General features: G+C 51.3%; 1 protein-coding gene across 2 annotated transcripts in view; it reads left to right on the top strand.

Moving 5' to 3' along the window:
* Positions 1-965: 965 nt before the first annotated feature.
* PAX2 (paired box 2) overlaps positions 966-12,817 on the top strand; it is a 77,164-nt gene continuing 65,312 nt past the window's right edge. For both annotated transcript variants that reach the window (XM_088528827.1, XM_088528828.1), the window contains exons 1-3: positions 966-1,023; positions 4,482-4,650; positions 5,454-5,651. In XM_088528827.1, the coding sequence (XP_088384953.1) occupies positions 981-1,023; positions 4,482-4,650; positions 5,454-5,651 (410 nt within the window). In that variant the 5' untranslated portion in view covers positions 966-980. The remainder of the gene's footprint in view (positions 1,024-4,481; positions 4,651-5,453; positions 5,652-12,817) is intronic.

Here is a 12,817-nt window from a genome sequence, read left to right on the forward strand (position 1 = left end):
TTTAAATCTTTCTTTCTTTCTCTTTCTTTCTTTCTTTCTTTCTTTCTTTCTTTCTTTCTTTCTTTCTTTCTTTCTTTCTTTCTTTCTTTCTTTCTTTCTTTCTTTCTTTCTTTCTTTCTCTCTCGCTCTCTAGCTGTCTCTCTTTCCTCTCTCTCTCTCTTCTTCTCTTCCTCTCTTCCCCTCGTTCCATTTATTCTCTCCTTCCTTCCCTTTTCCTCCCCCACTTCCTCTTCCCTTTACCCCACCGAGTTTCCCACCAAAACGCCTTGCTTGCCCCCCCACCGCGCACCCCTCCCCCGTGGGAGCGCGCGGGCAGCAGCGAGGGCCGCGCTCCGCGCGCGTTAACTGCGCGGCTTCAAGGGCCGGGGCCTGCGCACAACAAAGCGGGCCCGCGGCGGGGCTCGCTCCTCGCGGGCCGCTGCGCGGGGCCGCCCCCTCCGCGCGCAGCGCAGCGCAGCGCAGCGGCTCGGCCCCCTGTGCGCGCGGGGCTCGCGCCGGCGAATCAGAGAGTGTCGGAATCTATTGCCTTTGTCTGACAAGTGCGCGGCGCGCGCGGGCGGGGGCGCGGGCGCTGCGGCTTTTAGAGACACACGCCCCGGGCCGGCGGGCTCCAGTCGGCGGCCCCGCTCCGCTCCGCGCCGCTCCGCGCCCGGGGATTGCTACTCCGCGCGCAACTTCCCGCAAGTGCCCCCGCGGCTGCAGCGAGACGGGCCCGGCCAGCGCCGCGGCCCCCCAGCCATGAGAGCCGCGTGCCCCGCGGCGCCGCCAGCCCCCCGCGCGCACGGGCTGCGCTGACGCGGCCGCCGCCGCTGCCGCCCGCTCCGCCGGCCGGGGGGCGCCGCAGCCTCCCGCCCTGCTCCCTGCGCGCCGTTTTGGTTTGCTTTTTTTTTTGTTATTTTTTTCTCCCCTAAGTCTTGAAGTTGAGTTTTAGAGGCGACACGGCGGCTTCAGCCGATTTCTTCCCCTTCTTTTGCCTCCCCATGGATATGCACTGCAAGGCAGACCCCTTCTCAGCAATGCACCGTGAGTACTGGAGCCCGGCTCCTTCCGCTGCTCTCCCTCTGCTCATCCCTCCATCCCTCCTTTCCCCGTATCCTCCCTCACCTGAGCCTCTTTCGGCTCCAGCCTTTCCGCCTCCCGGGCTTAGGGAGGTGCCGCGACGGGCCCGGCCAGCCCGCGGAGACTCCGCGGGGACGGCCCCGGAGCGGCGCGTTCCTTCCCGCAGCGGCTCCTCGCCGCTCGGCGCGCGCGGGGCCCTCCCGGCTCCCGCGGCGGAGCCGGGTTTGGGCCGCGTCTCTGGCCACCCCCGGCGCCGCTGCAGCCCCCCGGGGGCAGCGCTGCCCTCAGGTGCGCGCCGTGCCCGGTGCCCGGCTCGGGTCCCCGCTGCAGCCAGGGCAGTCTCGTTAGGTTCAAACTAGCAGCGGGCTGGGCAGCGCTGGAGTTTGCGAGAAGCTCGGGCTTCAACCAGAGCAATTGCGGTGCCAGGAATCGAATCACGGCGTTTTCGGAGGTTCCCGAGACGGCCCGGCCCGTCCTGCGCTCGCCGCACACCCTCGATGGGCATTTTATCCGCGCGCTCAGCCCACGGGAGCGGGAGCCGCGGTCCTCTCGCAGGTACGGGGCCATTTCCACCGGAGGGGGAAAGTAGAAAGATCCCAAGTATCGCAGTAAGGTGTTTTTTAGGGATTTCAATTTCGCTGCACCGAGAAAAAAAATAACTCCCAGCTTTAAATCGAAGAAAATACAAAAAAGCCGAGATTGAGAGCACATTGACTCAGGAAATGAATAATTAAGAGCAATTTGTAACTTTTGACATCGAAACTTTTGAGGACCCGCCCTGCCCTTTACATAAAAACAAACCGAAAAGACTTTCGCTAAAATTAAAGACTTACGTTAAAATTAAAATGTTTGAAGTCTGTAAAATTACGACTTTTTCAGGCGAGGGAAAGCGCAGAAATATATTTTTAAAAACTCAGATCCCATATTGTGGATGTAGGTAACTGTCTTGCTTTTTTTCTCCACAAATAATGATTTCTCGGCTATACTGCTCAGAATCGAAGGATTACATTTTCGGCCCCCTTGAGCACAACCTACCCTGCGCACTAAGCGTTATTTTATTAGTTTTCGCAGACGCGACGCTCCTTTCGAAACGGTAGCAGCGAGTCAGCCTTCGGCTGCCCAGAAAATGCACGAGCCGAGAGAGACGCTCCCCATCGGAGCCACCGATGTTCACAAACTCCGCCGAGCTGCTCGAATAATTTTGCTTGGCTCCCGATTTTTTTTTAATTGACATTTGATCTGGTCCCTAAAATGTCTTTCTAGACTTAGCCGGGTATTAGCAAGCGATTCTAATACAGAGAGGCGCGGACTCCTGACACACACACGTACAGGCAGCAAAATACAATCTGTTCGAAAGCGGGGTGTGTATGTGTACAAATGCACGGGCATTTAGACGGATAAATATACGTAAATATCTTTCTGCTCCTGTAGAAATAACCTTCGCGGAGCACGACGCGGAGCTAAAAGAATAGTGAAAAAAATAGCCAGGTGCAATAATTTGAATTATTAATTTTTAATCTTTTTTGCATCTGTTGCCTTTTAATACTTTGTAATGCGAGTTATCAAAGGTGCTTTGAATTATTTATTATGGATTTGCCGAAGAAATTGCTGTCTTGTAACTTTAGAGGCAACATGTGCAGAAGGGGCTCTGGACAAATGAAGAAAACACACAGTAGCGGCGACCCGCAGGTTTTAGTGGAGAAAGATAAATAATGTCCCCTTCCCCGGGCAGCCCTAAATATGTTTTACGAAAGCGTGACAAAAGATGGCAACAAATAACATGGACTCCCCGGGCGCCGGGAAGGACGGGGAGACAGCGGCTCCCGCCTCGGGATGCCGAGGTGCTCGGGAACGGGTGGGGGAGAGGGAAAAAACTCTATTTGTGAGAAAGGACTCGGATCGATCGCAAGGCAATGAGAGTTTCCACTAAGTTCAGAGCCAATAAGTCAGTGTCAGAAGCAGGGGAGGAAAAAAAAAAGAAAAAAAAAAAGGGAAAAAAAACTCAGCGAAAACACAAACAGATCATTTTTCAGCAAACTGCAAAACCGAAGTGAGATCTCTTTGCGAGGAGGGTGCGGGAGGTTAAGGCTGTGTGAGGGCAGAGCCGCAGCGCAGCGCGCAGCTCTCCGCGCAACCCGCGCACGGAGACGGCGGCACCGGCGCGGCCGAGCCCGGCGTGGCCGCGGGACGCGCAGGCTCCGCGCCGGGCCCGAGCCCCGCAGCAGACACTGCCCCTGGCCCCGGCACTCGCTCTCCGGCCCCGGGGGCGCCGTTATTCCCCACCGCGCCAGGTTATTGCTCCGAATGGAGGAAGGTGATTCGGGAAAAGGGACCTAGCAGCCCTCCAGGAGAGCGAGCGCCGTTTTGTTTGGAAAGGGGAAAACAGAGCATTTCCAGTTCTCCCGAACTGACGCAGGCGGTGAGAGTCTGTTAGATTTTATTACTAGAGGATTTTTTGCTTAAAGATCGAAAACTGATGAGAAAAAAAAGTGTTGTTTGTAAACGAACATCGACTGCGGGACACAAAATATTTTATTTCTCTCTCTCTCTCTGTCCCCCTTTCTCTTTCTCCATTTATTTCTCCTTCTCTTTTTCTCTTCCCGAACCCCTTCAACTCACATATGAAAATAAAAGGGGATGAGGAGCTGTGCGGGGCACAGGCTGCGGGGAAAGGGAGGGCAGGGTCCGCCGCAGACCCTAACCCACCGCCTAGCCCGAAACCGCGGAAAGAAACCCAAAACGAGTGCGAAGAGAGCCAGGAGCGGGACCGGGGTCGGCAGCAGGGCTTGCCCGGGGCCCCAGGCCCCGTGTCTCGCTGTCCGCTAGGGGAAGGAGCGGCGGAGCCGGAACCGGCACCGGGCACCGTCCTCGGTATCGTCCCCGCCGGAGCGGCCCCGAGAGCCGCCGCGCGGGCCGACCGGGAGGGAGGCGGCAGCCGAGGGGAAATCCCAGCGACTCGGGAAAATTCCCTCTCCTGTCTCGGCTTCCTTGCTTCCTCTCCTGCCTTTTCTTTTCTTCCTTTCTCCCTCTCCCCCCCCCCTCCTTTTTTTCCCCCTTATTCCTTTCATTCTTCTTTCTTTCCCTTTATTTTTTATCTTTCACATTATTTCTTTTTATTTTTATTCTCTTGCTCTTTTTTTTTCTTTCGTTCTTTTTTTTCCCTTTCTCTTGCTCGCTTTTTTCCCCCTCCTTTCTCTTTCCCCCTTTTCCTTCCTCTTTTCTTCTTCTCTCTTCCTCTCCTTTTCTCCCTCTCCCCCGCCTCCCGTTCCCCCCCCCCCGACCCTCAGCCATCACCCCCATCCATCTCTGGTCAATGGAGATTTTGCAGTGCGCACGGCGAAGAGCCCACGACTAACGGTCTGTTTCTGGTGTGCGTGGGTTGTTGTGTTTTTTTTTTTTTTTTTCTTTCTTTCTTTCCCCAGCAGGGCACGGGGGTGTGAACCAGCTCGGAGGGGTGTTTGTGAACGGCAGGCCCCTACCTGACGTGGTGAGACAAAGGATAGTGGAGCTGGCGCACCAGGGGGTGCGACCCTGCGACATCTCCAGGCAGCTGCGGGTCAGCCACGGCTGTGTCAGCAAGATCCTGGGCAGGTAAGGGAAGGGGCAGCCCCCGGCTCGGCCGGGGCAGCCGCTGCCGCCTCGGGCCCTGCCCGCAGCGGCCGCGGGAGGAGAGCGGCCCCCGCCCGCCGCCGGGCTCGCGAACCGCGGGGGGGACGCGCGCACTGCGAGGGAAGGGCGGCAAGGGAAGGGACGGGGATGGGGGAAAAATGCCGGGAAAATAAACAAACGGGGAAAAAAAAGAGAAACAAAAAAAAAGGAAAGAAAAGAAATGCACTCAAACACCATCCCAGGTCCCAGCTTGGCAAAACCCGCGGGAGCAGAAGGGCAGGGAGCGGGGCAGAGGCAGGACCCGTGGAGGGAACGGAGCGCCGCAGCGCGGGGCAGCGGCCCGCAGGGCAGCCCGGGCGCGCAGCCTCCCTGCGCGGACGCGCTGCGCTGCGCTGCCCCGCGGCGCCGCCGCCGCTCGGCACGTGGCGGAGCGGAGGCTCCGCGCGCCGCTCATGGCCACGGGGACACGGAACGTGGCTGCCCCAAACGCCCCCGCCCCGGGCAGGGACACAGGAGGGAATGATCCGCTCTCCGCGTCCTGCGCGCAGCCCCGGCAGCGCCAGCGAGGCGCCCGCGGAGCACAAACCGGCGCGGGACGAGGGAGGTGCGTGAAATGCGGGAGCCAAAGACTCCGCGCTTCTCGCTCCGCACAAACAAACACAAATTAGTAAGGCGCAAACGAAGCCAAGGCGAGGCGGGCAGGGCCGAGGCGGGCGCCGCGCTGCGCGGGGCCGGGCGCGTGGGCCCGCCAGGTAACCGCGGCCCTTTGTGCTCCGGCGGGGCAGGTACTACGAGACGGGGAGCATCAAGCCCGGCGTGATCGGCGGCTCCAAACCCAAAGTGGCCACCCCCAAAGTCGTGGATAAAATCGCCGAGTACAAGAGACAAAACCCCACCATGTTCGCCTGGGAGATCCGCGACAGGCTACTGGCCGAGGGCATCTGCGACAACGACACGGTGCCCAGCGTCTCCTCCATAAACAGGTAGGAGCAGCCCTGCCGCCCCCGCCCGCGCGCCCCTTCGCGGGCCCCCAAACCACCGCAGAGGCTGCGGGGAGCGCCCCGTGCCTCCTCCGCCGGGTTAGATCCGCGCGGCTCTGCACAGCGCGGGGCTGCAGCCCTAGCCCGCGGTTTTCCCTGTCCCTCCGCAGCATTCCCGGACTTCCCGTGCCCTGCCAGGCGTTACAAAGGTGCCGAGCCGGGCTCGGCCCGCGGGGACGGCCCGCGGTGTTCCCAGGGAGGGATGCTTGTTGTGAGGCACTCACGGTCTCAGATTCGAGGTGGCAAAAATAACCATATGACAGATAGGAAATGATTGATGTAGGTGAGAAAAAAATAAGAAAAGGCCACGATACGTATCACCGATATGAACACGCTGCAGCACTCGCGCTGCTCACAGGCACCGGGGCCTCTTCGCACGCTGCCTGCACGCGGGTGCCCTGTCACGCAGCCGCTCAAAGTAATCCCGCTGCTGGGCTCTAGCATCTTCACACACACCGGCTACGACCACAGAAACGCAAACTCTAGGACACAGCGCACGAACAGGCACTGTGTTCTGTTGCACACAGTCCCAGCACAGAGCTCCCCGCCCAAATAAATGTATATAAGGTATATGCAAACACACACACAGTCTCCTTTAGTGCATTCATAGATAAAAAATGCGCGAGTCGGTATGTTGGTCTTTTTGATATATAGCAAGTTTAGCCTTTTTTTTTTTTTTTTTAAACCTGGTGAATTTATGGCAAGGAAACAAAAATAAATAGCAGGGGAAACAGAGTGGTATTTTTTGTCTTGCACTTTTCATAGCAGATTTATCAAAATATGTCTAATAACTCAGGCTGTGTATTTCTAAATCTGGCATCCTATATAAATGGGTTTTAATATTTTGCAAATGATATGGAATTATCCCAAATCATCTTGAAAACAGCAGGTAGAATTAGCTAGTGGAATGTACCTTGGCTGGGGAAGATTCCCTCAGACACAATGTCTCTGTAATATACTGCTAGGCTACCCTAGGAAATTATCCCTGTGTGTGCCATCTGTATTAAAATGGTTATTAAGTTATGAACAGGGTAACATAATACTGATCGGCTAATTATACACCCTCCTAAAAAACCTCCAGGTCTCTGTTACTCTCTCAGTCAGGTACTGAAATAATAACGGTTTGACATTCAGACACCTTGCAAAGGCAGCTGTGGAAGGACAGGCAGCTTTCCCTGCAAGGAATGAAGCCAGGGAGAGGGGAGCTCAGGAAAGGCTGGGAATTCTGTTCTTTGCAGGAACAGAATCCTGTTTTCTGGGAAATGTAGAAAACCAGGGCTGGCACACACATACTTCCAGCTTCAAGGATATCGGCGACCGGAGTCCCAGCCTTTTGCTTTCCGAACGCGGCGCCCTGCGTCACGGCTGCCGTGTCCTGGGCTATTCTGCTCTTGCCTTTGCCACCAGCTTGTGGCCGGGCTCGGGGGGGTGCACCTCGATTTTCCATCCTGGAAACGAGGGCCGATCCTTGCCAGAGGGAGGAGGGAACAGGTGTCCGTGAATTTGCACTTATAAAATGCTGTGAAAAGGACAAGTGCTTCACAACTGCTAAGTATTATTATATTGAAGAGGCTCAGCTGTGACCCACTGTATTTGATTCAGACAGTGACGGCATCTCAGTGTGTAGTCACCAAAGCACAGGGCATTTTGGCTTTGTGTCATTAAGACGTTCCCCATTCCTTCAAAACCTCAGGCTCAGCTTTGCAGTGCTCACCTTTGCATGGGGCTCCCCCAAATGCTTATTTGTGAGGAAACGAACCCAAAATACCACAGATCAGAAAATCAGCAGGTTTGTGCTAGGTGAGAGCAGGACATTGGGCTGCGAAAAAATTCCCACAAAACAGGAAGGAGCGAGCGTGGAAAGGCCCGAGCCGGCTGCTGCGGGCGGCAGCGCGGGCTTCGCCAGCGCCAAGGAATCAGTAACCAGCTCACAAAACACAAAGACAGGGCTAAGTTCACAGTTCAAATATACATTTTGCTGTTCCCCATTGCCAAAGTAAACACACAGAATTGGGCAATCATTTGTAACGGCGCATTCCTTGTGTTCCCCTTCCTTACTGTGTGGCCATAAATTGGACTTAATCTGACGTTCTGACTCCCCGAGTAGCTTCGGGCAGATGCCGATTTTTAAAACCAATCTGCTAGAAATACCTATCTTTGTATTTTCTCAAAATGTGGCATTTCCACGGGAAAACTGCCTTGGCCCATTATCCAGAACTGTTAGAACTACTTTGTTGAGGGTTTTAGTATCTTGAGACTACGAACGAGGTGAATTTAGACGGTATTGAGACTTGTCAGTAAGTTCATCATCTCAACCTCATGCAAATACAAGGCACATCCAAAAAAAAAAAAAGTCTTAACTACCCCCCCAAGAATCAGCAAAAAAATTACCTTTCACTATGTGATGGCCTTGCTTTAATGGTGGCAAAAAATCGAGGCAGTGCATTAGTTACTGGGTAAAGCTCATGAAAACAGAGCATCAAGGCAAAGCAGTTGTCTCTACAATGGGACCTTCCTGTCCTCCTTTCATACAGTGGGTGCAATACATTATACGGCTATTTTATACATGTAGCACCCGCACACATGAATATATATATATATATATATACGCACAAGTATATATGTAAATATACACAGGCATATGCAGCACATGTAATTGAGAAGCAGCTGAGTGACAGAAATTCTTAATTCTTTGGTAAGCAATTAGCGCTTACTGCAGATCTCTGGAGCATGGGGCGTCCTAAGAGAACTTTTCCATCTACCCTGTGGCTACAGACAAGTTATCTTTGGTCACTGTGGGCTAGAACACTTCCACCGGGTTCATTTAGGCATTCCTGCGAGCCTTGCGGTGGCCTCCCAAGAATGAACTTGGCAGCAGATGTTAATGAGAATTTTTGCTTTGTTTGTAGCACGTACAGTTAGCCTAAGAACGCACGTTTCATGCGATAATAACCAGTTCGAGCAAAATCTTTGGAATTAGACCATGTGCTTTGGTGGGAGCAGGAGCAGGCACATACTGCACACACATGCATGGCTGTGCAGCCGGAGATGCAATAGCTGCTGTAGTTTTAGCACTATTCTCTGTCTCTCTTAAATACATGAATTCCATTCAGTTCCACCAAGGCAGAGCAGAACAACCCTCTTGGAGACAATCTGTGCCTCTATCCCAGCTTTCCCGTGGTCAGTGCCTGGGGCTCTCTGTCAGTGCTTTTCCAAGGAATGCAGAAGCCAAAGGACTGTGGGGTTACACTACAGAACAGTCGCCTTCTGCGTACATCCCAGACTGTGGACTTCTGAGAGCAGATCCGCTATCCCATGGCAGGGAATGGAGCTTAGTGGCCATATCAGCTCAGTCAGGCTGTCAGATGTATTTGCTGTTTCTCTTAGGTATTAAGTATATATTAATTTCCTGCGTTATGTGCTTGGTTTGGGGATATGTTTTCTGCTACATTATATACAACTGGTAATCATTCCTAGTTAAAACCTCCATTAATTATGTGTTTTTTTATAAATACGTATGGGAAGAGACAGACATTGATTCAGGTCATAATAGCCAAGGAAATTTGCTTAATCTACAAAGAAATATTGAGCCTGTGACCAATTTCAGTGACCACGGACAGGCTTGTATCTCAGAGCAAAGAATGGCATATTAGGAGATCAGGTTTTTCTTACCATTCTCCCATTAGCCTTCTGACTGATCTCGGTCTATCAGAAGAGCTTCTCATGCGGTAGTTTTAACACCTGCAAAATAAAAACAACAATATTTAGCTACCTTCTCAAAATCAGTGTAATCCTTCCACAAAGAACTCAACAAAGAACCAACACTCCAGCCAATGCCGCTGGTGAATTTCCCCCTACCTTTCCCACCAAACAGGATGTAAAATCTGGGGTTCCTGGAACATATGTAATGATTCTAGGGAGAAGTGTGAGGAGCACAGAGCAGCTCTACCAGCAGCGTGTTCTCAGTGACCAAACACAGTGACCGCTGCGAGGTCTGCAGTGAAGGCTGGGTGAATCGCGCAGCATCTAAGGGCGAATGTCTGCGTCGCCCAAACCTGCGCCCTCTCACTTTTTGGTGCATGCAGGAGCAACTCAGGATCCTATCAGGGATCCTCCCATTTAGCTGATGCAGAGTCCAAGGTTTCCACTGAATTTTCTGCACCAGGGCACCCTCTCGGGGTAAAACACTTCTACTGCCAGCTGCCTTCAGCCAAGCAAAGAATGCAGTTGGGTCACACAGGGCTTCGTTCTAAGGAACATACCCTTTAAACTCAGATTCTTTGCCATCAGACACAAACCTGGTATTGTCATCTTTTCATCATTGCAAATAAAGGCCAGGCTCATAAAGCAGAGGTTACAGACAATGTTACTGCAGCTGCAAGGGTAAATGAATGCTCGCAGCGTTCCGCTTTGTCTTACTCCTCATATCTGGTCGCTGGAAGGTTGTATGGAGATGACTACAATAAAGCAGTCACTTTTTTTCCCCCCGATTTTTCTGTGATGCAGGTATCAGCTCAGTAGATGCGGTATTGTTGTGAGTGGGAAGTTTTGAGCTTCCTGTTGTGTGAACCTAGAAGCCTGATACCACATCAGTCTCCTTATCATATAAAAATGCCAGTCATTCCTTTTGTATAGGCATCAAAAGCTTCATTTTTGTTGGAAGTTACATATTTTCAAGCATTTGCATTTAGTAAGTGGTTACTGCACTCCACCACAAAGGTAGCTGCATTTCAGCACTGGGTGAAAGAGTCTTACAGAGCTAAACCTCATTTACCAGAATCACTGTTTGTTTTTTTTTCTTTAATAATTTGACTTTTGTGAAGAAAAAGGAGAAAATACAAGTGGCTTGGCCATGCAGTGATGAAGCGGTGAGAACAATACAGAGATCTGAAGGGCACAGTCCCTCCAAGGGAAGGGTTTAACAAAGCAGTAGAGCCAGGAATGAAGGCAGGGCAGTAAGAAAGCAAACATTTAAATAGTAGCAGCAGGAATCTCCTCGTAGGAAGCTCCATTAAATTGTGGAATTGCATCCCTTGGAACTCCTTTTTTTGGGGTGGAGGAATATATATAACTAGATGGGATTAACAGCACAAGCAAACACACAATAGGAAATATTCCTACATTGACTGAAAAGATGGAAAATGCTCTAGTAGACCAGCTGGGCCCTCTCTGGTATGATGCCACAATGTATACAAACATACAAAGCCACCTTTTCAACCATATATCAAATATATCAAAAAGACTGTCTCTGATCCTAAAGCCCATTCGAACAAATGATTTCTGTATTACTTGAATAGAAAGACGATACTTCAAAACAGCTGGACACAGCCAGATCTTCATTTAGTTTACCTCGACACGGCCTTTAACGAAGGCATGTCGACATTTAAATGGAGCTTAGGCTCACTGCTTACGATCTGCACTGTACTTAGGGATCCCACTTTTAGGAAAGCTCTTTTTGAATGGAAGGAAAGAGACTTCCAAAAGCATTTGTCATTGCCCTGACAGTGCAGCTAACCAGGGCGTCAGGAAATCCCATCCATGTGCAGATGACTCTGATTGTAACTCTTAAAAGCAGTTTGAATTTTGCACCCAAACAATAATTCTTTGATGAGAGCTGATGACGGTGAGAGGTTTTCCACCATAATGTGAATTAATCTATTGTAGTCTACACACATAGGGGCAGATTTACCAGTCTCAACAGTTAAAAAAATGCTGAGACAGAGCCCCAGATCATGAGATCAGCATAAAAATCACAAATCCTTGTAATGCAAAGTGGATGTTTTTACCTGTTTTCACTTCTGTATTTTAAGTTTGTAAAGGGATTTGGATATCTGACTCCCACTAAATGACTTTAAAAATACCTTAACAGCACGGTCCTTTGCCTCTTGAGGGAGTAGAAAGGCCTCCTTTTAAGACTCCTAAATACCCCAAAGCACTGGAAACAGACTTTATTAAATGAGAACTGAAATTCTCACACTATCCTTTGGCCAGAGGAGCTGGAAAACCAACAACAAACACTGTTAGGCTCATGATGAAACACTAGACAGCATGATATTCAGCGTTAGCCTCCAATTTTCTCTAGTGCCAGTAACTGCAAGCTGATTTTGTAGCACTTATATGGCTATCTACCCAGCTGAAAATCACAAATCCAATCACTTGGTTTTCAAACTCCTCAGAGTGCACTTACAAATATTCATTTCCAATCAATTTGCACCTGCTAATATTTCCGAATGCTCACGTGTGCTGACAGAGCCAGATGCAATGGTGGTGCTTACTGTTTCTCCTGCAGTAATATAAAGAAGCTCTGTGCACAGAGCACAGCCCACTGCCCCAAAAGGCACTGTGCAAAGGGGAATTTCTTTCATGAGATTCTTTTAGAAAACCAGCATATGCACATGTGTCTTTCTGCCATTCCCTTAACTTCTGCTAGGCCTGCAGTGCAGACAGTCCTTGTGGTTTTAGGGATTAACAAACATCCTTATCTGTCATAAAGAAGGAGAGATGTGGCCAGGGCTCACGCACCAAAGCTGAGCGGGGAGCCCTCTCCTTCAGGCTCGTATCTGACAAGATCGAGGGTGAGCACTAGCCAGACTGAGACAGCCTGCCCCTCTCCCCCGATAAGTAGGCAAATAAATAAATAAATAAACGGCATCCTAACTGTGCTGAGAACTCAATAAAACAATCACATCAAATATGAGGTGGTATAAATCTCACGTCTGCACAGGTAACCCACTCAATTGCTTTTATTATGGCTCAGCCTGACTCCATTTATTACCATCCGTGGCCTGGGTGAAGGATGTTTGCATGGAGGGTGGTCTCCTGGTGAAATCCTATCCTCAGAGCCGTGACTACCAGCCCATATTGAGCTGGATTTTGGTGGGGAGACCAAAGACAGATCCATCTGTCTGCATGAAAACCAGTCAATAACCCCGTTAACAAGACCCTTGTCGCTGGGAAAGGTCTACATGATAGCTGAACACCACAGCCACAGGCAAGAACTCGCTGTGCCTGGGGTGTGAAGAACGAGGCTGAATGCACGATATGCCTGAGTCGTATGGACAGAGACTGTCTGTCCCTATAGATGTGTGAGGAGGAGTGAGGGGTAGGAG

The sequence above is a fragment of the Tinamus guttatus genome, unplaced genomic scaffold (genome assembly GCF_059628265.1).
Source record: "Tinamus guttatus ecotype Peru unplaced genomic scaffold, ASM5962826v1 Tinamus_guttatus_pri_ptg000314l, whole genome shotgun sequence".
Lineage (NCBI taxonomy): Eukaryota > Metazoa > Chordata > Aves > Tinamiformes > Tinamidae > Tinamus > Tinamus guttatus.